Source organism: Staurois parvus, unplaced genomic scaffold (genome assembly GCF_062004578.1).
Source record: "Staurois parvus isolate SC_StPar_1 unplaced genomic scaffold, SC_StPar_1.0 ptg003282l, whole genome shotgun sequence".
Taxonomy (NCBI): domain Eukaryota; kingdom Metazoa; phylum Chordata; class Amphibia; order Anura; family Ranidae; genus Staurois; species Staurois parvus.
In genome coordinates this window covers 19,472-46,112 of record NW_028321078.1, presented here as the reverse complement: position 1 = coordinate 46,112, position 26,641 = coordinate 19,472, and the positions used below count along the sequence as shown (strand labels likewise).

Genomic DNA, 26,641 nt, shown 5'->3' with positions numbered 1-26,641 from the left:
GAATGCGGGGGCCGGGGAGAGCGGATATAGTGAATGCGGGGGCCGGGGAGAGCGGATATAGTGAATGCGGGGGCCGGGGAGAGCGGATATAGTGAATGCGGGGGCCGGGGAGAGCGGATATAGTGAATGCGGGGTCCGGGGAGACCGGATATAGTGAATGCGGGGTCCGGGGAGAGCGGATATAGTGAATGCGGGGGCCGGGGAGAGCGGATATAGTGAATGCGGGGGCCGTGGAGAGCGGATATAGTGAATGCGGGGTCCGGGGAGACCGGATATAGTGAATGCGGGGTCCGGGGAGACCGGATATAGTGAATGCGGGGTCCGGGGAGACCGGATATAGTGAATGCGGGGTCCGGGGAGACCGGATATAGTGAATGCGGGGTCCGGGGAGAGCGGATATAGTGAATGCGGGGTCCGGGGAGAGCGGATATAGTGAATGCGGGGTCCGGGGAGAGCGGATATAGTGAATGCGGGGTCCGGGGAGAGCGGATATAGTGAATGCGGGGTCCGGGGAGACCGGATATAGTGAATGCGGGGTCCGGGGAGACCGGATATAGTGAATGCGGGGTCCGGGGAGAGCGGATATAGTGAATGCGGGGTCCGGGGAGAGGGGATATAGTGAATGCGGGGTCCGGGGAGAGCGGATATAGTGAATGCGGGGTCCGGGGAGACCGGATATAGTGAATGCGGGGTCCGGGGAGAGCGGATATAGTAAATGCGGGGTCCGGGGAGAGCGCATATAGTGAATGCGGGGTCCGGGGAGAGCGGATATAGTGAATGCGGGGTCCGGGGAGCCCGGATATAGTGAATGCGGGGTCCGGGGAGAGTGGATATAGTGAATGCGGGGTCCGGGGAGAGCGGATATAGTGAATGCGGGGTCCGGGGAGAGCGGATATAGTGAATGCGGGGTCCGGGGAGAGCGGATATAGTGAATGCGGGGTCCGGGGAGAGCGGATATAGTGAATGCGGGGTCCGGGGAGAGCGGATATAGTGAATGCGGGGTCCGGGGAGCCCGGATATAGTGAATGCGGGGTCCGGGGTTTAGGAACACCGAATCCCAAGTCTTACCTTCTTCCCCGTCCAGGACAAATAACTTCTCTATCACGGGTTCCAGGTCTTCTCTGGCTGTGGCCCTCACCGAGGAACATGAAAGGTGGACCAGATCTGCAATCAGAGGATCAGATTCAAGTCAAAGTACAATGTAATACATATATTATATTTCTGAAATACAAACAGGGACACTAACATTTAGTTTCTAGTAAAAAGCACTAATTTAAGGTCTTTTTAAAATTAATTTTAAATAAAAACAATTAAAAAAGGGAAAAAAAAGTAAATATTACGGATTTGAAAATTAGAGATATAAAATTATGTTGATTAGAAAAAAACAAAGGGCTAAATTGATTAAAATTTTTGGAACTTTTTGGAACTTGTAAAACAGAGTAAATACAAAATGTTACTTTGTATCTCTCCCTCTCCCGTCTGATCGATGTTTATAAACAATGTTACTTTGTATCTATTTTTCTAAATAATATTTGGTTTTCTCAGTTTTCATAATTATATTTAATATTTTACTATATTTTATTTAATTTTTTGTATATTTTATTTTCCTAAACATATTTTTTTTATTTCTTTTATTTTATTTTTCTAATTAGATTTCATATTTTACTATATTTAATCTAATTTTTCTTTATTATATGGAATCACCCAGCCAAACAAGTGAGAGCATCTGGACCCTGCAATTGGCTCCAAGGTCCCCCCCCCCTGTACTCAAAAGCCGGTGGAGGGGGGGGGAGCCACGTGAAGGTATGATTTGTTTTCCTAAATATATATTTTTTAATTGCATCTCATTTTTTTACTTTCTTTTTCTAATTAGATACAAACTATATAGTAAAATTTGCTATTTATTTTTCTAAATAATATTTGGCTTTCTCAATTTTCATAATTATATTTAATATTTTATTTCATTTTTTGTATATTTTATTTTCCTACACATTTTTTTTTAAATAATTGTATTTCTTTTACTTTTTTTTTTCTAATTAGATTTCATATTTTACTATATTCATATGATTGATTTGTTTTCCTAAACATATTTATTTTTTTTAATTGTATTTTTTTATTTTTTTCTAATTAGATTTCATATTTTACTATGTTTATATGATTTGCTTTCCTAAACATATATATATATATATTTTTTTTTTTTTTTTTTTTAATTGCATTTGTTTTTTTATTTTCTTTTTCTAATTAGATAGCAAATTTTACTATATAGTTTGTATTTATTTTTCTAAATAATATTTGGTTTTCTCCATTTTCATAATTATATTTAATATTTTATTTCATTTTTTGTATATTTTATTTTCTTAAACATATTTATTTTAATTGTATTTCTTTTTTTTTATTTTATTTTTCTAATTAGATTTCATATTTTACTATATTTATATGATTTATTTATTTTCCTAAACATATTTATTTTTTTTATTGTATTCCTTTTTTTTTCTTTTTTTCTAATTAGATTTCATATTTTACTGTATTTATATGATTTGTTTTCCTAAACATATATATTTTTTTAAATTGCATTTCTTTTTTATTTTCTTTTTCTAATTAGATAGCAAATTTTACTATATAGTTTGTATTTATTTTTCTAAATAATATTTGGTTTTCTCCATTTTCATAATTATATTTAAAACTTTATTTCATTTTTTGTATATTTTATTTTCCTAAACATCTATATTTTTTTTAATTGTATTTTTTTTCATTTTTCTAATTAGATTTAATATTTTACTATATTTATATGACTTATTTGTTTTCCTAAACATATATATATATTTTTTAATTGCATTTCTTTTTTTATTTTCTTTTTCTAATTAGATAGCAAATTTTACTATATAGTTTGTATTTATTTTTCTAAATAAAATTTGAATATTCAGAAAGGGGGTCAGTGATGGCGAGCTCCGAATTCCTCCCAGGACAGGTCCCCTTTAACCACCTAATTTTTTTTTTTCACGTTTAGCAAGCAGAAGTTGCAGAACTACAAGTCTCAGCAAGCCACGCAGCCTGCCGCAACCTTTTTCCATAAAGAAAGATGGCGATCGTATCAGAAGAGACGGGACACGGCGGACGCATCAAAAACAAGGAACAAACGCCGTAAACAAATTCAATCCAATCGGGGGCCAATTTTTGGGGTCCTTTTCCCGTATAATTCTTAGTATGTTTCCTCATTAAGAGACGTAAAAAGCAACAATGAGAGAAAGGAGGAAATACAAAGCGGCCGCCCCCCCAACACAAATAATTAATAGAAGAGACGAGTCAACAAATATAAACATCGTCTCACTTCTACAAAGAGACCGTCGGAAACGGCCAATGGCAATCAAAGGACGCGGCGTGTCTCTAAAGACGTCGCTAAACAACTTTCATAAACTTTTAATGAACCGGATTTTTTTCCTTTATCACGGAAGATGAAAGAACTAACAAGGTACAATCTCCTTTTCATGTTTAATAATAATTAGTCTCTTCTGGTTTGGTGCCGTAATACGAGCGTCCTACAAAACACACTGAGCCCTGTGTACTGCCAACTGCGACAATTATCCCGTCCAGTGACACACGGCGAGGGGCAGAGCCGCGTCCCACCAGATCACACGCTTTATTGGGAGTCCCAAAAATGGGGAAATATATACTTGTTTTTTTGTAAAAAATAAATTCTGCCTCTACCTCCCCCCCAGTGTAGAAAATGAACTATTGTATGTCCAAATTTATACTTTTCTTGTCGTGGCCTGCAAACTCCACATTTTTTGTTTTCTTGATTAAATATCAAATTTTACTATAGTTAATTTATATTTTACTATATATTGTATTTTCCGAATTGTATTTATTTTTCTAAATATTATTTGGTTTTCTCAATTTTCAGAATTATATTTAATTTTAATTTTTTATATATTCTATTTTTCTAAATATATTTATTTTTTTAATTGCATTTCTTTTTTTCTAATTAATTTCAAATTTTACTATATTTAATTTTTATTTTACTATATTATTATACAGGATTTATATAGCACCAACAGTTTGCTCAGTGCTTTACAATATAATAGAATATATATATATATATATATATATATATATATATATATATATATATACACATACATACACAAACATACACACTTTCTTAATTGTATTTATTTTTCTAAATATTATTTGGTTCTCTCAATTTTTAGAATATTTAATATTTAATTTAATTTTAATTTTTTATATATTTTATTTTCCTAAATATATTTATTTTTTTAATTGCATTTCTTTTTTTTCTAATTAATTTCAAATTTTACTATATTTAATTTTTATTTTACTATATTATTATACAGGATTTATATAGCACCAACAGTTTGCTCAGTGCTTTACAATATAAATTAATATAATATATATACAAACATACACACTTTCCTAATTGTATTTATTTTTCTAAATAGCATTTGGTTTTCTCAATTTTCAGAATTATATTTAATATTTTACTATATTTTATTTAATTTTAATTTTTATAGATTTTATTTTCGTAATAGATTTTTTTAATTGCATCTTTTTATTTTTTTTAATTAGATTTCAAAATTTACAATATTTAATTTTTATTTTACTATATATATATATTTTCCTAATGGTATTATTTGGTTTTCTCGATTTTCAGAATTATATTCAATCTTTAATTTTAATTTTTTATACATTTTATTTTCCTAAATATATTTAATTTTTTAATTGCATTTCTTTTTTTTCTAATTAGATTTCAAATTTTACTATATTTAATTTTTATTTTACTATACTGTTATACAGGATTTATATAGCACCAACAGTTTGCTCAGCGCTTTACAATATAATATATATACATACATACACACTTTCCTAATTGTATTTATTTTTCTAAATATTATTTGGTTTTCTCAATTTTCAGAATTATATTTAATATTTTATTTAATTTTAATTTTTTATATATTTTATTTTCCTAAATATATTTATTTTTTAATTGCATTTCTTTTTTTTCTAATTAGATTTCAAATTTTACTATATTTAATTTTTATTTACTATATTATTATACAGGATTTATATAACACCATCAGTTTGCTCAGCGCTTTACAAAATATATATATATATATATATATATATATAATATATATATATATATATATATATATATATATATATATATACACACACACATACATACATACATACATACACACACACACTTTCCTAATTGTAATTTATTTTTCTAAATAGTATTTGGTTTTCTCAATTTTCATAATTATATTTAATATTTTACTATAATTTATTTAATTTTAACTTTTTTATATATTTTATTTTCCTAAATATTTATTTTTTTCATTGCATCTTTTTATTTTTTTAATTAGATTTCAAATTTTACTATATTTAATTTTTATTTTACTATATTATTTTTATTTTACTATATTATTATTATAGCAACAACAGTTTGCCCAGCGCTTTGCAATATATATATATATATATATATATATATATATATATATATATATATATATATATTCCTAATTGTGTTTATTGTTCTAAATATTGGTTTTCTCAATTTTCATAATTATATTTAATATTTAGTTTACCTAAATATTTTTTAAATTGCATTTCTTTTTTTAATTTTATTTTTCTAATTCGATTTCAAATTTTACTATATTAAATTTTTATTTTACTATATCATTATATTATTTATTTAATTTTTCAGACATTTTATTTTCCTAAATATATTTTTTTATTGCATTCTTTTTTTTATTTTACTTTTCTAATTAGATTTCAAATTTTACTATATTTTAATTTTTATTTTACTATATGATTATTATTATTCAGGATTTATATAGCGCCAACAGTTTGCTCAGCACTTTACAATATATCTATATACATCTCAATTTCCTAAATTTTACCTTCTTTTTTACCTTTTTACCACTTCAAGTCCAGACACTTTCACCCCCTTCCTGTCCAGGCCAATTTTCAGCTTTCAGTGCTTTACACTGATTGCTTTTACACCCATAAAGGCTGTAAAGCAATCATTTCTCCTTCTCTCTGTCTGCATTCTTGCAGCCATTGAGAAATACCGTGTGAGCTGTGATTGGTCACAACTTGTCACATGGTACAAGGCTGTTGCGAATGGCCCTGTACCATGTGATCTTGGTGATCATTCACAGATTTCACACGTAGTAGGCAATGATGTCAGAAGTGACATCTTGCTTACTACTCTGCATGTGATCACTGATTGGCCAATCAGTGATCACATGACCGGGACCTCACACAGAGGTCCTCTACAGCGATCGGTGTTCGCGGTGCTGTGTCCCCTCAGGGAGCGCGCACAGGTAGGGAATTCGGGGGCCATTTATAAACGCCGATCCGCTTCGGCACTGCTCCAGTCCACCGTTTATGTCCATGGGCCGGACGGGAAGAGGTTAATTGTATTTCTTATTTTATTTCTCTAATTAGATTTCATATTTTACTATATTTAATCTAATTTTTCTTTATTATATATTTTCCTAATTATATTTGATAGTTTTCTAATTTTTTTTTAAATTTTCAGAATTATATTTTGCTATATTTAAATTTTATTTACTTAATCCAAAAAAAGTTAATGATAAATTATTTTATTTCTCTAAATAGGATTCATATTTTCCTATATTTATTATTTAATTTATTTATATTTTATTATAGATTTCGTTTTCCTAAATATATAAATCTAATTAAATTGTATTAATTTTATTCTATTGTTTTTTCCTAATTATATTTTCCTTTTATATACATTTTTCTAATGATATTTTATTATTTTTAAATTTTGTTTATATTTTATTTAGCTAATTATATTATATTGTATTTATTTATTCAAATTTTATTATTTTTTTCTCTTGTATTTTCCTAACTATAGTTTTTTCTTAATTATATTTTCCTTTTATATACATTTTTCTAATGATATTTTATTTTTTTAATTTTGTTTATATATTATTTCGCTAATTATATTATATTGTATTTATTTATTCAAATTTATTATTTTTTTCTATTGTATTTTCCTAACCATAGTTTTAGCCTAATTATATTTTCCTTTTATATACATTTGTCTAATTATATTTTATGTTTTTAAATTGTATTTATATTTAATTTAGCTAATTATATTGTGTATATTATATTGTATTTATTCAAATTTTATTAATTTTTTTTCTATTGTATTTTCCTAACTATAGTTTTTCCCTAATTATATTTTCCTTTTATATAGATTTCTCTAATTATATTTTAATAATTTTTACATTTTATTTATATTTTACTAATTGTATTATATTGTATTTATTTATATTTTATTACATTTTTTTCTATTGTATTTTCCTAACCATAGCTTTATTTCTAATTAGATGTTCCTTTTATATACATTTTTCTAATGATATATTATTATTTTTTTAATTTTATTTATATTTTATTTCGCTAATTACCGGTATATTATATTGTATTTATTTATTCAAATTTTATTATATTTTTTTCTATTGTATTTTCCTAATCATAGTTTTTTCCTAATTAGATTTTCCTTTTATATACATTTCTCTAATTATATTTTAATAATTTTTAAATTTTATTTATATTTTATTTTTCTAATTATATTATTTATTTTATAATGTTGTATTTATTTATTCATACTCTTATTACATTTTTCTTAATCATATTCATTTTCCTAATTATATTTTACTATATTTAATTTTCCTAACTATATTATTAAGTAATTATATTTATATATAGAGTTAATTTTTTGCTACTTTTCATTGTTCATCATTTTGTGTCATTCTGCATGTAAGAGGGTTGATATCCCTGGAGGGGTCTGTAACATGTAATGTGATTTGGCGTTGCTGAGAGGTCCCGATTCCTCCGTATAGATCACTAGAGGGGTCACCGGCGGGAGGAAGGAGGTCCTGATTCCTCTATATATATCTATCACTAGAGGGGTCACCGGCAGGAGGAAGGAGGTCCTGATTCCTCTATATAGATCCTATCACTAGAGGGGTCACCAGGGGGAGGAAGGAGGTCCCGATTCCTCTATACAAATCCTATCACTAGAGGGGTCACCGGCAGGAGGAAGGAGGTCCTGATTCCTCTATATAGATCTTTATGTCACTAGAGGGGTCACCGGCAGGAGGAGGGAGGTCCTGATTCCTCTATATTGATCTATCACTAGAGGGGTCAATGGCAGGAGGAAGGAGGTCCCGATCCCTCTATATAGATCCTTTCACTAGAAGGGTCACCGGCAGGAGGAAGGAGGTCCTGATTCCTCTATATTGATCTATCACTAGAGGGGTCACCGGCAGGAGGAAGAAGGTCCCGATTCCTCTATATACATCACTAGAGGGGTCACCGGCAGCTTCTTCACACGATCGTCCTTTAATAAAAGCCCCGGGTGAACGAGGAGCGAATCGTTAAGCCGGACTAATTGATATAAAATGGGTTTTATAGATTTTTTTTGCTCCAGTCGGTTATAAAATCATGGCGGCCATTTAATTTCAATATGGGTTCTGCGTCCTCCCGCTGACAGAGCCGAGGAAAGCTCATCACTCTCCATCCTGATTAGGTGTGATTTACTTAGGTGGAGTCGTCTTAGTTACACGGCATTTGTCTTCAGGTCATCTCTCCTGGGGGGGGGGGGAGAAGAACGATGAGCGGCACGCTGTGTCACTCCATCATGGAGAATTTCTCGGTGAAGGAGTTCGGTTCCAGTCAGCCGGTGATGATGCGACTGTCATCTCCCCGCCGCTGATCACTAAGATGTATTTGTATATTTATCCTCAGCAATTGTGTGACGGGACGATCGCTCACGCATCTCATCTGCCGCTAATGAAGTCAAAATACAAGAGAGGATTTATGGGCGAGGGACTGCGGGGGGGGGGGGGGGGGTCGCGGGATATTGTCTTGGATGGATTCTTTGTGAAAACACGGAGGGGGGGGGGGGGGGCGGTGAGCGAAGAAGATGGAAGGCGACTTCTATGACTGAGGCCATGACTAGGAAGCGAGGAGGTGGATGCCGTTCACCAAACTGAGCCCAAGATTTTAGTTCGTCCTGATGGTAGCTGTGTGTGAACGGACACGCAGAGCAGCGGCTCGGGAGCGAGCCTGCTTGGGCGCCCCCATAGACACTCGGCAGGAGAGAGGAGCTTGTAGCCCCCCCAAAAAAGAAGGATTGGGGCTGCTCTGTGCAAAACCACGTTTGTTATTGAAAATAATAAAAAAATAAAAACAAATGCAGAGAGAATCTCTCATCCTTTTTCATGTAGGGTGGTAAATGCGCGGATTACCCGGACTTCGCATCGGTACGAATCTCATTTGGTACACGGATTTCGCAGAAACCCGCTGATTGTATAACAGATACTTTGTTTTTTATTGTATAAATGTATCAGACAGTCAGGGCTCGTTCACACTTGACTGTTTTACCAACTCTTGCCAAACGCCCCTATAGCGTTTGGCAAGCATTGGTCCGGCGTTTGCGGAGCGTTTTTTAATGCTCGCCAAACGCTCCGCAAACGTTGCATGTGCGGCTCAGCGGAGGTTGCTAGGCATTTGCCGAGCGTTAAAAACGCCCCACAAACGCCTATAATGATGTTTGAATGGTGTTACCGCTCCGCAAACGCCCCGAAACCGCACTGCAAACACTGGCCGGGGCATTTGCGGAGCGGCAGGGAGGGAGAGGGAGGGGGAGGGGGAGGGAGGGGGAGGGGGAGGGGGAGGGAGAGGGAGGGGAGGGGGAGGGAGAGGGAGGGGAGGGGGAGGGAGAGGGAGGGGAGGGAGAGGGAGAGGGAGGGGAGGGGAGGGGGAGGGAGAGGGAGGGGAGGGGAGGGGGAGGGAGAGGGAGGGGAGGGGGAGGGGGAGGGAGAGGGAGAGGGAGGGGAGGGAGAGGGAGAGGGAGAGGGAGGGGGGAGGGGAGGGAGAGGGAGGGGGGAGGGGAGGGAGAGGGAGGGGGGAGGGGAGGGAGAGGGGAGGGGAGGGAGAGGGAGGGGGGAGGGGAGGGAGAGGGAGGGGGGAGGGAGAGGGAGGGGGGAGGGGAGGGAGAGGGAGGGGGGAGGGGAGGGAGAGGGAGGGAGGGGAGAGGGAGGGAGAGGGAGGGGAGGGAGAGGGAGGGGAGGGAGAGGGAGGGAGAGGGAGGGGAGGGAGAGGGAGAGGGAGGGGAGGGAGAGGGAGGGAGAGGGAGGGAGGGGAGAGGGAGAGGGAGGGGAGGGAGAGGGAGGGAGAGGGAGGGGAGGGAGAGGGAGAGGGAGGGAGAGGGGGGAGGGAGAGGGAGTTTTCGCTGATTTTATAATATATACTTTTATTAGTTCTATAAATGTATCAGGCAATTACAGTATTAAACAGACTCACTGCCACCTACAGGCTGCAGCTGCATCTACAAGCTGGAACCATTGACTTCTGAATGAAGCCTTCAACTTTTATGTGATCACTTTGTTACAGTTGGCATAGCGATCACATGATCAGGAATCACTCTGGAAAGTGGAGATTGATGCAGTCAATTAGATAGCAGCCACGCAAAGCGTCCGAGGTCACCCGTGCCTAGAAAGCGTCCGGGGTCACCCGTGCCTAGAAAGCGTCCGGGGTCGCCGGTGCCTAGAAAGCGTCCGAGGTCGCCGATGCCTAGAAAGCGTCCGAGGTCACCGGTGCCTAGAAAGAGTCCGAGGTCACCCGTGCCTAGAAAGCGTCCGAGGTCGCCGCTGCCTAGAAAGCGTCCGAGGTCGCCGCTGCCTAGAAAGCGTCCGGGGTCACCAGTGCCTAGAAAGCGTCCGGGGTCACCCGTGCCTAGAAAGCGTCCGGGGTCACCCGTGCCTAGAAAGCGTCCGGGGTCGCCGATGCCTAGAAAGCGTCCGAGGTCACCGGTGCCTAGAAAGAGTCCGAGGTCGCCGCTGCCTAGAAAGCGTCCGAGGTCGCCGCTGCCTAGAAAGCGTCCGAGGTCACCAGTGCCTAGAAAGAGTCCGAGGTCACCCGTGCCTAGAAAGCGTCCGAGGTCACCCGTGCCTAGAAAGCGTCCGGGGTCACCCGTGCCTAGAAAGCGTCCGGGGTCACCCGTGCCTAGAAAGCGTCCGGGGTCACCCGTGCCTAGAAAGCGTCCGGGGTCACCCGTGCCTAGAAAGCGTCCGGGGTCACCCGTGCCTACAAAGCGTCCGGGGTCACCCGTGCCTACAAAGCGTCCGGGGTCACCCGTGCCTACAAAGCGTCCGGGGTCACCCGTGCCTACAAAGCGTCCGGGGTCACCCGTGCCTACAAAGCGTCCGGGGTCACCCGTGCCTACAAAGCGTCCGGGGTCACCCGTGCCTACAAAGCGTCCGGGGTCACCCGTGCCTACAAAGCGTCCGGGGTCACCCGTGCCTACAAAGCGTCCGGGGTCACCCGTGCCTACAAAGCGTCCGGGGTCACCCGTGCCTACAAAGCGTCCGGGGTCACCCGTGCCTACAAAGCGTCCGGGGTCACCCGTGCCTACAAAGCGTCCGGGGTCACCCGTGCCTACAAAGCGTCCGGGGTCACCCGTGCCTACAAAGCGTCCGAGGTCACCCGTGCCTAGAAAGCGTCCGAGGTCACCGATGCATCGCAATCCAGCGACATGGACAAGAGCCTTGGTTCTTCCCCCTCATTGGCTGAGACAGTGAGCCAATGAGGAGGGAGGGGGGGCTGAACCACAGCTGTGTGTTTGAATAGACGATGGAGCGAGCCTGCTTGGGTGCCTCCATATCAAGCTGCTTGCTCTGGGGACACTCGGCAGGTGAGAGGGGCCAGGAGAGCAAAAAAAAAAAAAAAAAAAAAGGATTGGGACTGCTCTGTGCAAAACCACGTTTGTTACTTAAAAAAAAAAAAAAAAAAAAACAACAAAAACCTTTTAATATCACTTTACGTTGACTTCAAATCTATGATTGGTTTGCTCAACAAAAAAAAACACAAAAAAAATTAATTTTCTATAGACAAATGAATTTGGAACACAGTTTTAATAAAAAAAACTGCTCTTTTTTATTATATGCTGTATATAATTTTTTCCTAATTTTTTTATTTTTTTTAATTCTGTAAATGTATCAAACAATTACAGTATTAGACATATAAGAAATTAATTTGGTCCACAGTTTTAATAAATAAAAAAACTGCTCTTTTTTATTATATGCCGTATACATTTTTTTCCCTAATATTTTAATTTTTTTCATTCTATAAAAGTATCAGACAATTACAGTATTAAACAGACATAAGAAATTAATTTGGTGAACAGTTTTTAAAATAAATAAATTATTTTAAAATAAAAAATACATTGAAAAAAACTGCTTTTTTATTATATGCCGTATAAATTTTTTTTCTTATTTTTTTAAATTCTGTAAATGTATCAGACAATTACAGCATTAAACAGACATATAAGAAATTAATTTGGTACAGTTTTAATGAATAAAAAAACTGCTATTTTTTTATTACATGCCGTATAAAACATTTTTTCCCTAAAATTAATTTTTTTTTTATTGTATAATCAGACAATTACAGTATTAAACAGACATATAAGAAGTTAATTTGGTACACAGTTTTTAAAATAAATAATAAATTATTTTAAAATAAAAAATAAATTTAAAAAACTGCTCTTTTTTATTATATGCCGTATAAATATTTTTTCCCTAATATTTAATTTTTTTTTCATTCTATAAATGTATCAGACAATTACAGTATTAAACAGAGGCTTGCTGCCACCTACAGGCCGCAGTGGAACCATTAATTTCTGAATTATTTTCACTCACAGAGAAGATATACCGAGCTTCGCCATTGGCCAGTGTGAGAATATTGAACTGTACCTAGTAAAAGGCGGAGCTCCGGCACTAATATGTTCGGCGTGATAAATCCCCCTCCCCTCCCCCTCCCTCCTCTTTTCACATTTGTAACAGCAGCTTACACCCCTCCGCGCTATTGTCTGCAGCCCGCCGCAGCCCGCCCCCACCGCAGCCCGCCCCCGCCTTTTGTTCGGCGTTTTGGACTTATAATAAAAGTCGGGGTGCTAAGACTCTGTGAAGGAGCAATAATGACACTTCGGGAAATCGCTTTTTTCAGATCCGACGGCCGGAGATCAATTGGGAAGAAAATAAAATGCTGGTTTACGACCGCTGCTCGTCACATGGAAAGAGCGCGGGGTGAAGGAGCTTCCCAGGTCTGTACCCCCGCTGTACCCGTTATGAGGGGTTCCCACCATCCCTGTGCTGAGTTCCCGGGTCTGTACACCCGCTGTGCCCATCATGAGGGGTTCCCACCATCCCAGTGCCCATTATGAGGGGTTCCCACTATCCCTGTGCTGAGTTCCTGGGTCTGTACGCCCGCTGTGCCCATTATGAGAGTTCCCACCATCCCAGTGCCCATTATGAGGGGTTCCCACCATCCCTGTGCTGAGCTCCCGGGTCTGTACGCCCGCTGTGCCCATTATGAGGGGTTCCCACCATCCCTGTGCCGAGTTCCCAGGTCTGTACACCCGCTGTTCCCATTATGAGGGGTTCCCACCATCCCTGTGCAGAGTTCCCAGGACTGTACACCCGCTGTGCCCATTATGAGGGGTTCCCACCATCCCTGTGCTCATTATGAGGAGTTCCCACCATCCCTGTGCCCATTATAAGGGGATCCCACCATCCCTCTGCTGAGTTCCCGGGTCTATACACCCGCTGTGCCCATTGAGGAGTTCCCACCATCCCTGTGCTGAGTTCCTGGGTCTGTAAGCCCACTGTGCCCATTATGAGGGGTTCCCACCATCCCTGTGCCCATTATGAGGGGTTCCCACCATCCTTGTGCCAAGTTCCCAGGTCTGTACACCTACTGTGCCCATTATGAGGGGTTCCCACCATCCCTGTGCTGAGTTCCCGGGTCTGTACACCCGCTGTGCCCATTATGAGGGGTTCCCACCATCCCTGTGCTGAGTTCCTGGGTCTGTACACCCGCTGTGCAAATTATGAGGGGTTCCCACCATCCCTGTGCTGAGTTCTCGGGTCTGTACACCCGCTGTGCCCATTATGAGGGGTTCCCACCATCCCTGTGCTGAGTTCCTGGGTCTGTACCCCCGCTGTGCCCATTATGAGGGGTTCCCACCATCGCAAAAGTGACATCACCAATCCTCCCTCTAGGTCTGCTGAGACTAGTAGTGCCTCAGGTGATCACATACGGCGGATGCACAGGGCTGGAGGAAGGTTGGAGGCCTTTCCCCTGAAACGCATTGGCTGTATTTCATGGCGGCCATTTTTACTTGTACACCCCCCCCCCCCCCACATGATGTTTCAGAGATTGAAGGGCTCTTTTTGAACTCTTTGGCAGGTGCTCTTTATCTTTGATCTCTTATCTGTTTTGTTCGATCGTTGAACCTTCACCTTTCACCGGCGGCCGTTCTCGGTTTTTAGGCTCCTTTGATTGGGATGATGTCGATGAAAGGATCTCTTGTCTCTCGAATTCTCCGGCCATCTTCACATTGTCTGCCCATTGAGGCTCCTCATCTCGGACATTTCCCTCCTCCTCCTCTCTATTGTCCTTTGTCTTCCTTCATTCCCCGGACTATCTGCCTTTGGATTGGTCCTCCTATCCGGGACGGTTTTGTTGCTCTGTCCTGGATGTCCTCACGAGTTTCTCTCCTTGTTCTTCAGCTGCTACAGAATGGTGAGGACGGATCTGTCTGCGACCCGCAAATTCTAGTGGTTTGTCGGTTTCTGTACTGCAAAGTCAACACTGCCACTTGTTTGACTGGAGGGGGAAGAGGCGAGCGCCAGCTAAGTGTAGCAGTGGGGGGAAGAGGCGAGCGCCAGCTAAGTGTAGCAGTGGGGGGAAGAGGCGAGCGCCAGCTAAGTGTAGCAGTGGGGGGAAGAGACGAGCGCCAGCTAAGTGTAGCAGTAGGGGGAGCAGGCTCGTCTCTTCCCTCTACTGCTACACTTAGCTGGCGCTCGTCTCTTCCCTCTACTGCTACACTTAGCCGCCGCTCGTCTCTTCCCTCTACTGCTACACTTAGCCGCCGCTCGTCTCTTCCCCCTACTGCTACACTTAGCCGGCGCTCGTCTCTTCCCCCTACTGCTACACTTAGCTGGCGCTCGTCTCTTCCCCCTACTGCTACACTTAGCTGGCGCTAGTCTCTTCCCTCTACTGCTACACTTAGCCGCCGTTCGTCTCTTCCCTCTACTGCTACACTTAGCTGGCGCTCGTCTCTTCCCTCTACTGCTACACTTAGCGGGCGCTCGTCTCTTCCCTCTACTGCTACACTTAGCAGCCGCTCGTCTCTTCCCTCTACAGCTACACTTAGCCGCCGCTCGTCTCTTCCCTCTACAGCTACACTTAGCCGCCGCTCGTCTCTTCCCTCTACTGCTACACTTAGCCGGCGCTCGCCTATTCCCTCTACTGCTACACTTAGCCGCCGTTCGTCTCTTCCCTCTACTGCTACACTTAGCTGCCGCTCGCATCTTCCCCCCACTGCTACACTTAGCTGCCGCTCGTCTCTTCCCTCTACTGCTACACTTAGCCGCCGCTCGTCTCTTCCCTCTACTGCTACACTTAGCCGGCGCTCGTCTCTTCCCTCTACTGCTACACTTAGCCGCCGCTCGTCTCTTCCCTCTACTGCTACACTTAGCCACCGCCGCCGCTCGCCTCCTCCCCCTACTGCTACACTTAGCCGGCGCTCGTCTCTTCCCTCTACTGCTACACTTAGCTGGCGCTCGTCTCTTCCCTCTACTGCTACACTTAGCTGCCGCTCGTCTCTTCCCTCTACTGCTACACTTAGCTGCCGCTCGCCTCTTCCCTCTACTGCTACACTTAGCCGCTGCTCGCCTCTTCCCTCTACTGCTACACTTAGCTGCCGCTCGCCTCTTCCCACTACTGCTACACTTAGCTGCCGCTCGCCTCTTCCCACTACTGCTACACTTAGATGGCGCTCGCCTCTTCCCTTTACTGCTACACTTAGCTGCCGCTCGTCTCTTCCCTCTACTGCTACACTTAGCTGCCGCTCGTCTCTTCCCTCTACTGCTACACTTAGCTGCCGCTCGCCTCTTCCCTTTACTGCTACACTTAGCTGCCGCTCGTCTCTTCCCTCTACTGCTACACTTAGCTGCCGCTCGTCTCTTCTCCCTCCTGAGTCTCAGCTTGAGAGTTGCTCTTGCGACCAAGCTGCCGCAGAATTGAGCGCACTCCATTTATCGACTTGAACTGGACTCCCATTTTTGGCACCATAGTGGACTGCTTTGTTTTGTTGGTGTCACATCCATGGCTTTATTTGTTGGTGTCACATCCCGAACGTGCAGAAAACCCGTTAGGTTAGGCATCTTTGGTATCTTCAAATGATTTTAGATGTCATTTAAAAAAAACAAAAACCTGAAACATGTCAGAATGCTTTTGCACAGAGCAGCCTGGATCCTCTTCTTTTCAGGTCCCTCGTGGGCAGTCCTGGCTCCTCCCCCTCAGCCTCTTGCTAAGCTTCTGTGAATAGACATTGTCCATTCACACACAAAGCGTGCCTAAGCCCCGCCCCTTCTCTTTTCTCATTGGCTGTGATTGACGAGTGTGCGGCCCTGAGCACAGAATGTGTGTGTTTGGGGCCCCCAAATTGGGAGCAATGGCTGTGCCCGTGCGGCTACTGTGCCCTGCTTGAAAAGAAATGGGACTGCCCACACGGGGACGACTGTGAGCAAACACCGACCCCCGCAGGGCGTACGAGTGAACAAAGCACCACGATACAGGTGGGAGGTGAACGAATTCTTGGTGTGCGGTACTTACATGTGTTCTTCATACATGTGTTGGTGGAGGAGCACAGCTCCGTCATGTACACGGCACTCTGATGTCCATCCCCCGAGGGAGCCGTCAGTACAGATATCTGCAGGACAAAGACAATTCTTCAGTCATCCAACTTAGGAATAAGATCGGCCATACATGGATCGAAATTCGACCTAAAAATAATCGGCTGATTTTCGCTCTGTTAGTGGGGTCGATGGCACCGGCCGATTTTCGTGGTTCCTCCTCTTTTCAGTGATCGGCATGCTGGAAAATCAGTGAAAAATGACAGATTTTCGACACAATGATGGTCAAAACGTACGATCGTTTTTTCAAAAAGAATACGCGCCATGAGCCGCGACCTGGAAGGAATGGAAGTTTCGCCTGTTATATGGGGGGAACTTTATGACTCGGCCGATTTTCTAAATCAATGATGGCGCCATCGGATTAGCGAGTGAACGGCGTTTTCGATTTTCAGACGGAAAATTGTTCGGAATTCGAACCATGTATGGCCTGCATAAGGATTGTCATTCGTCCCGAGTTCATCAGAATTATGGAAAAATCGATCGATGGATAAAAATATTTTTATACCCAATTAAATGACGTTCAGTTTTCTCGGTGCGCCATAAACAATCGTTCTGGAAATAAAATCTTGTTTCCGCCATTCCCCCCCCCCTCACTTCCACGCTGCTGATCTCTCCCACTACCTAGTGCCTGTGGTCAACAAGAGGAATAGTGCCCCATCATTGGTGTCAGTGGGAGGAATAGTGCCCCATCATTGGTGTCAGTGGGAGGAATAGTGCCCCGTCATTGGTATCAGTGGGAGGAATAGTGCCCCATCATTGGTGTCAGTGGGAGGAATAGTGCCCCATCATTGGTGTCAGTGGGAGGAATAGTGCCCCATAATTGGTATCAGTGGGAGGAATAGTGCCGCATCATTGGTGTCAGTGGGAGGAACAGTGCCCCGTCATTGGTGTCAGTGGGAGGAATAGTATCCCATCATTGGTGTCAGTGGGAGGAATAGTGCCCCATCATTGGTGTCAGTGGGAGGAATAGTGCCCCATCATTGGTGTCAGTGGGAGGAATAGTGCCCCATCATTGGTGTCAGTGGGAGGAATAGTGCCCCATCATTGGTATCAGTGGGAGGAATAGTGCCCCATCATTGGTGTCAGTGGGAGGAATAGTGCCCCATCATTGGTGTCAGTGGGAGGAATAGTGCCCCATCGTTGGTGTCAGTGGGAGGAATAGTGTCCCATCATTGGTGTCAGTGGGAGGAATAGTGCCCCATCATTGGTGTCAGTGGGAGGAATAGTGCCCCATCATTGGTGTCAGTGGGAGGAATAGTGCCCCATCATTGGTGTCAGTGGGAGGAATAGTGCCCCATCATTGGTGTCAGTGGGAGGAATAGTGCCCCATCATTGGTGTCAGTGGGAGGAATAGTGCCCCGTCATTGGTGTCAGTGGGAGGAATAGTGCCCCATCATTGGTATCAGTGGGAGGAATGGTGCCCCATCATCGGTGTCAGTGGGAGGAATGGTGCCCCATCATTGGTGTCAGTGGGGGGGAATAGTGCCCCATCATTGGTGTCAGTGGGGGGGAATAGTGCCCCATCATTGGTGTCAGTGGGGGGGAATAGTGCCCCATCATTGGTATCAGTGGGAGGAATGGTGCCCCATCATTGGTGTCAGTGGGAGGAATAGTGCCCCATCATTGGTGTCAGTGGGGGGGAATAATGCCCCATCATTGGTATCAGTGGCAGGAATAGTGTCCCATTATCGGTGTCAGTGAGAGGAATAGTGTCCCATCATCGGTGTCAGTGGGAGGAATAGTGTCCCATCATCGGTGTCAGTGGGAGGAATAGTGTCCCATCATCGGTGTCAGTGGGAGGAATAGCGCCCCGTCATCGGTGTCAGTGGGAGGAATAGCGCCCCGTCATTGGTGTCAGTGGGAGGAATAGCGCCCCATCATTGGTGTCAGTGGGAGGAATAGCGCCCCATCATCGGTGTCAGTAGGAGGAATAGTGTCCCATCATCGGTGTCAGTGGGAGGAATAGTGCCCCATCATTGGTATCAGTGGGAGGAATAGTGCCCCATCATTGGTGTTAGTGAGGGGAATAGTGCCCCATCATTGGTGTCAGTGGAAGGAATAGTGCCCCATCATTGGTGTCAGTGGAAGGAATAGTGCCCCATCATTGGTGTCAGTGGGAGGAATAGTATCCCATCATTGGTGTCAGTGGGAGGAATAGTATCCCATCATTGGTGTCAGTGGGAGGAATAGTATCCCATCATTGGTGTCAGTGGGAGGAATAGTATCCCATCATTGGTATCAGTGGGAGGAATAGTGCCCCATCATTGGTGTCAGTGGAAGGAATAGTGCCCCATCATTGGTATCAGTGGGAGGAATGGTGCCCCATCATTGGTGTTAGTGGGAGGAATAGTGCCCTATCATTGGTGTCAGTGGGGGGGGGGAATAGTGCCCCATCATTGGTATCGGTGGAAGGAATAGTGCCCCATCATTGGTGTCAGTGGGAGGAATAGTGCCCCATCATTGGTGTCCGTGGAAGGAATAGTGCCCCATCATTGGTATCAGTGGGAGGAATAGTGCCCCATCATTGGTGTCAGTGGGAGGAATAGTGCCCCATCATTGGTGTCAGTGGAAGGAATAGTGCCCCATCATTGGTATCAGTGGGAGGAATGGTGCCCCATCATTGGTGTCAGTGGGAGGAATAGTGCCCCATCATTGGTGTCAGTGGGAGGAATAGTGCCCCATCATTGGTGTCAGTGGGAGGAATAGTGCCCCATCATTGGTGTCAGTGGAAGGAATAGTGCCCCATCATTGGTATCAGTGGGAGGAATGGTGCCCCATCATTGGTGTCAGTGGGAGGAATAGTGCCCCATCATTGGTGTCAGTGGGAGGAATAGTGCCCCATCATTGGTGTCAGTGGGAGGAATAGTGCCCCATCATTGGTGTCAGTGGGGGGGAATAATGCCCCATCATTGGTGTCAGTGGGAGGAATAGTGCCCCATCATTGGTATCAGTGGGAGGAATAATGCCCCATCATTGGTATCAGTGGGAGGAATGGTGCCCCATCATTGGTGTCAGTGGGAGGAATAGTGCCCCATCATTGGTGTCAGTGGGAGGAATAGTGCCCCATCATTGGTATCAGTGGAAGGAATAGTGCCCCATCATTGGTGTCAGTGGGAGGAATGGTGCCCCATCATTGGTGTCAGTGGGAGGAATAGTGCCCCATCATTGGTATCAGTGGCAGGAATAGTGCCCCATCATTGGTGTTAGTGAGGGGAATAGTGCCCCATCATTGGTGTCAGTGGAAGGAATAGTGCCCCATCATTGGTGTCAGTGGGAGGAATAGTATACCATCATTGGTGTCAGTGGGAGGAATAGTATCCCATCATTGGTGTCAGTGGGAGGAATAGTATCCCATCATTGGTGTCAGTGGGAGGAATAGTATCCCATCATTGGTGTCAGTGGGAGGAATAGTATCCCATCATTGGTATCAGTGGGAGGAATAGTGCCCCATCATTGGTGTCAGTGGAAGGAATAGTGCCCCATCATTGGTATCAGTGGGAGGAATGGTGCCCCATCATTGGTGTTAGTGGGAGGAATAGTGCCCTATCATTGGTGTCAGTGGGGGGGGGGAATAGTGCCCCATCATTGGTATCGGTGGAAGGAATAGTGCCCCATCATTGGTGTCAGTGGGAGGAATAGTGCCCCATCATTGGTGTCCGTGGAAGGAATAGTGCCCCATCATTGGTATCAGTGGGAGGAATAGTGCCCCATCATTGGTGTCAGTGGGAGGAATAGTGCCCCATCATTGGTGTCAGTGGAAGGAATAGTGCCCCATCATTGGTATCAGTGGGAGGAATGGTGCCCCATCATTGGTGTCAGTGGGAGGAATAGTGCCCCATCATTGGTGTCAGTGGGAGGAATAGTGCCCCATCATTGGTGTCAGTGGGAGGAATAGTGCCCCATCATTGGTGTCAGTGGAAGGAATAGTGCCCCATCATTGGTATCAGTGGGAGGAATGGTGCCCCATCATTGGTGTCAGTGGGAGGAATAGTGCCCCATCATTGGTGTCAGTGGGAGGAATAGTGCCCCATCATTGGTGTCAGTGGGAGGAATAGTGCCCCATCATTGGTGTCAGTGGGGGGGAATAATGCCCCATCATTGGTGTCAGTGGGAGGAATAGTGCCCCATCATTGGTATCAGTGGGAGGAATAATGCCCCATCATTGGTATCAGTGGGAGGAATGGTGCCCCATCATTGGTGTCAGTGGGAGGAATAGTGCCCCATCATTGGTGTCAGTGGGAGGAATAGTGCCCCATCATTGGTATCAGTGGAAGGAATAGTGCCCCATCATTGGTGTCAGTGGGAGGAATGGTGCCCCATCATTGGTGTCAGTGGGAGGAATAGTGCCCCATCATTGGTGTCAGTGGGAGGAATAGTGCCCCATCATTGGTATCAGTGGGAGGAATAATGCCCCATCATTGGTATCAGTGGGAGGAATGGTGCCCCATCATTGGTGTCAGTGGGAGGAATAGTGCCCCATCATTGGTGTCAGTGGGAGGAATAGTGCCCCATCATTGGTATCAGTGGGAGGAATGGTGCCCCATCATTGGTGTCAGTGGGAGGAATAGTGCCCCATCATTGATGTCAGTGGGAGGAATAGTGCCCCATCATTGGTATCAGTGGCAGGAATAGTGCCCCATCATTGGTGTCAGTGGGAGGAATAGTGCCCCATCGGTGTCAGTGGGAGGAATAGCGCCCCATCATTGGGCACCTCTGTTTTATGGTAAGCTGCAGATTTAGTTTTTGGGTTTACATTTACTTTAAGGATCTATTTCAAACAAATCTATTGATAGTGGAACATACTGTGGTGGTGTCACTGCTAGATTCCTCGGCAGCCACTTTCAGATAAGAGCTCAGAATGTACACAGCTCCCTCCTCTGCTATGGAAAGTATCTACCCCCAGCCTAGAGAACGTCATCGAACCAGAGGCCTCTATGGCAGAAACAACGGAGTGCCCACAGCAGACTACAGCTGAACTCCCAGACCAATCCCTCACCATCTTGTCCTTTACGGCCCCCTTCACACACAGTATGTTCCTTCTTCATCTGCCCATTTATGGATGAAAAACGGACCCCCCCATGTATTTCTATGGACTAGCGGATGTAAACGGATGATCAGCTGTTTACAGCCAATAATGTCCACATCCCTATCAAAAAAAATAGAACGGACGAAAAAACTGATGTGAAACGGACATACAGTCCATTCTTTCATTGGTAAAAGATGTAAAAAACTGACATGAACTAATATAGTGATATAGTGACTGCGGGGTCCGGGGAGGGCGGATATAGTGAATGCAGGGTCTGGGGAGAGCAGATATAGTGAATGCGGGGTCCGGGGAGAGCGGATGTAGTGACTGCGGGGTCCGGGGAGAGCGGATATAGTGAATGCGGGGTCCGGGGAGAGCGGATATAGTGAATGAGGGGTCCGGGGAGAGCGGATATAGTGAATGCGGGGTCCGGGGAGAGCGGATATAGTGAATGCGGGGTCCGGGGAGAGCGGATATAGTGAATGCGGGGTCCGGGGAGAGCGGATACAGTGAATGCTGGGTCCGGGGAGAGCGGATATAGTGAATGCGGGGTCCGGGGAGAGCGGATATAGTGACTGCGGGGTCCGGGGAGAGCGGATATAGTGAATGCGGGGTCCGGGGAGAGCGGATATAGTGACTGCGGGGTCCGGGGAGAGCGGATATAGTGACTGCGGGGTCCGGGGAGAGCGGATATAGTGACTGCGGGGTCCGGGGAGAGCGGATATAGTGAATGCGGGGTCCGGGGAGAGCGGATATAGTGAATGCGGGGTCCGGGGAGAGCGGATATAGTGAATGCGGGGTCCGGGGAGAGCGGATGTAGTGACTGCGGGGTCCGGGGAGAGCGGATATAGTGAATGCGGGGTCCGGGGAGAGCGGATATAGTGAATGCGGGGTCCGGGGAGAGCGGATATAGTGAATGCGGGGTCCGTGGAGAGCGGATATAGTGAATGCGGGGTCCGGGGAGAGCGGATGTAGTGAATGCGGGGTCCGGGGAGAGCGGATGTAGAGAATGCGGGGTCCGGGAAGAGCGGATGTAGTGAATGCGGGGTCCGCGGAGAGCGGATGTAGTGAATGCGGGGTCCGGGGAGAGCGGATGTAGTGAATGCGGGGTCCGGGGAGAGCGGATGTAGTGAATGCGGGGTCCGGGGAGAGCGGATGTAGTGAATGCGGGGTCCGGGGAGAGCGGATGTAGTGAATGCGGGGTCCGGGGAGAGCGGATGTAGTGAATGCGGGGTCCGGGAAGAGCTGATGTAGTGAATGCGGGGTCCGGGGAGAGCTGATGTAGTGAATGCGGGGTCCGGGGAGAGCTGATGTAGTGAATGCGGGGTCCGGGAAGAGCTGATGTAGTGAATGCGGGGTCCGGGGAGAGCGGATGTAGTGAATGCGGGGTCCGGGGAGAGCGGATATAGTGAATGCGGGGTCCGGGGAGAGCGGATATAGTGAATGCGGGGTCCGGGGAGAGCGGATGTAGTGAATGCGGGGTCCGGGGAGAGCGGATATAGTGAATGCGGGGTCCGGGGAGAGCGGATATAGTGAATGCGGGGTCCGGGGAGAGCGGATATAGTGAATGCGGGGTCCGGGGAGAGCGGATATAGTGAATGCGGGGTCCGGGGAGAGCGGATATAGTGAATGCGGGGTCCGAGGAGAGCGGATATAGTGAATGCGGGGTCCGGGGAGAGCGGATATAGTGAATGCGGGGTCCGGGGAGAGCGGATATAGTGAATGCGGGGTCCGGGGAGAGCGGATATAGTGAATGCGGGGTCCGGGGAGAGCGGATATAGTGAATGCGGGGTCCGGGGAGAGCTGATATAGTGAATGCGGGGTCCGGGGAGAGCGGATATAGTGAATGCGGGGTCCGGGGAGAGCGGATATAGTGAATGCGGGGTCCGGGGAGAGCGGATATAGTGAATGCGGGGTCCGGGGAGAGCGGATATAGTGAATGCGGGGTCCGGGGAGAGCGGATATAGTGAATGCGGGGTCCGGGGAGAGCGGATATAGTGAATGCGGGGTCCGGGGAGAGCGGATATAGTGAATGCGGGGTCCGGGGAGAGCGGATATAGTGAATGCGGGGTCCGGGGAGAGCGGATATAGTGAATGCAAGGTCCAGGGAGAGCGGATATAGTGAATGCGGGGTCCGGGGAGAGCGGATATAGTGAATGCGGGGTCCGGGGAGAGCGGATATAGTGAATGCGGGGTCCGTGGAGAGCGGATATAGTGAATGCGGGGTCCGGGGAGAGTGGATATAGTGAATGCGGGGTCCGGGGAGAGCGGATATAGTGAATGCGGGGTCTGGGGAGCCATCGTACCTCTTGGTCAGACTCGGATTTCAGCACGGAACGGTCAGTGATGAGAACAGCGCGGGAGATTTGCCTGCATAAAAGTAACAAAAATTTAAAAAATTAGTAATTCTTCACTTTTCTATGAAATGACAGTTCAGTTTTGGTCTTCAGTTCACAAAAAGAAAAGCAGGAAAGTGGATGAAGTACAGAGAAGAGCAACAAAACCACTAACAGGCAGAAGGAGGAGGCGCAGGAGGAGTGCCGCTACGAGGAAAGATTTTATTCTCCCTTTAAGTTTATATCCACTTTTGCAGCTGAATTTGAACACCTACCATATATTTGTTACTGCGGGTTCACATCTGTGGGGACCGCGATTTGCACAGGAGCCCATTCATTTGCCCCGGGAAACGCAGGGAAGAAGTCTCTGCACTACTTGGGAAATCGCAGTCCACACGGGCACTGAGTTTCCCAGTACGGTTTGCGATATACAGTGCGTGCGGCGTGCCATTACAATGAATGGCACCTACCTGCAGGTCCCGCATTGCTCTGTGCGGCTGCAGGTATTTGTGCGGGTCCCGGGGCAGCACCACCCGCACAGATGTGAACTAAGGGTTACATGTCCCCATGAACATAGCATAGTTAAAAAAAAAAAATGTTGGTTACTTTTTTCAGTGCTTTTTACTTGCTTACTTGCTTTCATGCTCTCCCTGCTTTGTAATGTTCAATCCTCATGCACACGGGGCGTTTCAAAAACGCCCGCAGCGTTAAAAACGCATATTTTCTGCATTTGTTAGCATTTTTGCATTAGCATTTAGAAATATTTGCAGTTTATTTATTTTTTTTTTTTTTACACAAAAAAAATTTAAATTTTAGCTAAAAAAACCCCAAAAAAACCCAAGAAAAAAACCCACCAAAAATATCAGTTTGCCACGTTTTGCCAGCATTTTTACAGCTTAAAAAAAAAAAAAAACCTCCTCCAGAAACCGGCTAGTTCGGGGGGGGGGGGGGGGGGGGGGGATTTTTGCACTTTTGTTTTACCTGCAAAAATCTGTGCATTTATTAGTTTTAAAAATTTCAGCAAAAATAAAATCAAAAACATTGCTTTAAAAAAATTGAAAGGGGTTGGAAGGATTAACATTTCTGTCAGGTTTTGATTTTTGGCTGTCACCCCATTGGGGGAGATTTTCCCTCACTTCCTGTCCCCCATACAAGGAATGGCCGTGTAGTTGTCACTGATACAGGAAGGAACGGACAGCAATAAAAATGGATAAAAAATGTAAACCAACCCCTCCCCAGGACTTCTCACCTGTATGGTACCTGTGTGCAGGTCTCCTCCGTCAGGTAGCCGTCCTCTACGAGGACATAGTTGCAGCCGATGCGTTTCCCGTCGCTGTCAATGACGGCCGCACACCTGTAGAGACAACATTCTGCACGTCACATTCTGGACATCATTCACTTCGCATTCGGCTCGGAGATGGACATGGTGGGTGGACGGCTCTGAAAGAGGATGTGCTGGTGGATCCAAAACCGACCAATCAGGTTTCCCTTCCTCTCCATGGATATCCAAAGCAAAACTTGTGTTTACTGAGCAGGCAGACCCGGTCCTGTGTCTCTCCTCCACCTCCACCCATATTGGGACCCCATATTGCCTGTAAAAGACCCCACTATGTAAGAGTAGTGGTCTGTGGGGGTTGTATTGGTTCCGGGGAGGAGGGTGGTAGGGGGTTGCTGCCTATGCAGTGCCAACTCAAAGCAAATAAAAAGGAGAAGTGATCCGACATCCATAAAATTAAAACAAATTGTGCCAGTAGACAAGGAGTTAATAAAAATATTTTTTTTACTTTTTTTTTATTTTACATTTGTAGAAAATAAGTAAAATATTTACTCAAATAAAATAAAAAATTAGAAGAGATCCAATGTCCATATAATTAAAAAAATGTACCAGTAGACAAGGAGTTAATAAAAATAATTGTTTTACTTATTTTCTACAAACATAAAAAATAAAAAAAAAAGTTAAATATTTACTCAAAGCAAATAAAAAGGAGAAGAGATACGACGTCCATATAATAAAAAAAATTGTGCCAGCAGACAAGGAGTTAATAAAAATAATTTTTTTACTTATTTTCAACAAATGTAAAAAAACACAAAAGTAAAAAATGTACTCAAAGCAAGTAGAAAGGGGAAGAGATCCGACGTCCATATAATTAAAAAAATGTGCCAGTAGACAAGGAGTCAATAAAAATAATTGTTTTACTTATTTTCTACAAACATAAAAAAATAAATAAATAAATAAAAAATTATATATATATATATATATATATATATATATATAATTATTATTAATATTATACAGGATTTATACAGCGCCAACGGTTTGCTCAGCGCTTTACATATACACACATATATATATATATATTTAAAGCAAATAAAAAGGAGAAGCGATTCGAAGTCCATATAATTAAAAAAATGTGCCAGTAGTCAGTTAATAAAAATAATTGTTTTACTTATTTTCT

The 26,641-nt window shown here is 44.2% G+C and overlaps 1 protein-coding gene across 1 annotated transcript; it reads right to left on the bottom strand.

Moving 5' to 3' along the window:
* Positions 1 to 952: 952 nt before the first annotated feature.
* LOC149428379 (rab proteins geranylgeranyltransferase component A 2-like) lies at positions 953 to 25,555 on the bottom strand (the record flags this gene model as incomplete). The annotated part of the gene is made up of 4 exons (XM_089667484.1): positions 953 to 1,164; positions 16,744 to 16,840; positions 24,156 to 24,219; positions 25,435 to 25,555. Coding segments are annotated over 4 exons (494 nt in total), but the record flags the coding sequence as incomplete, so codon positions are not given.
* Positions 25,556 to 26,641: the final 1,086 nt, after the last annotated feature.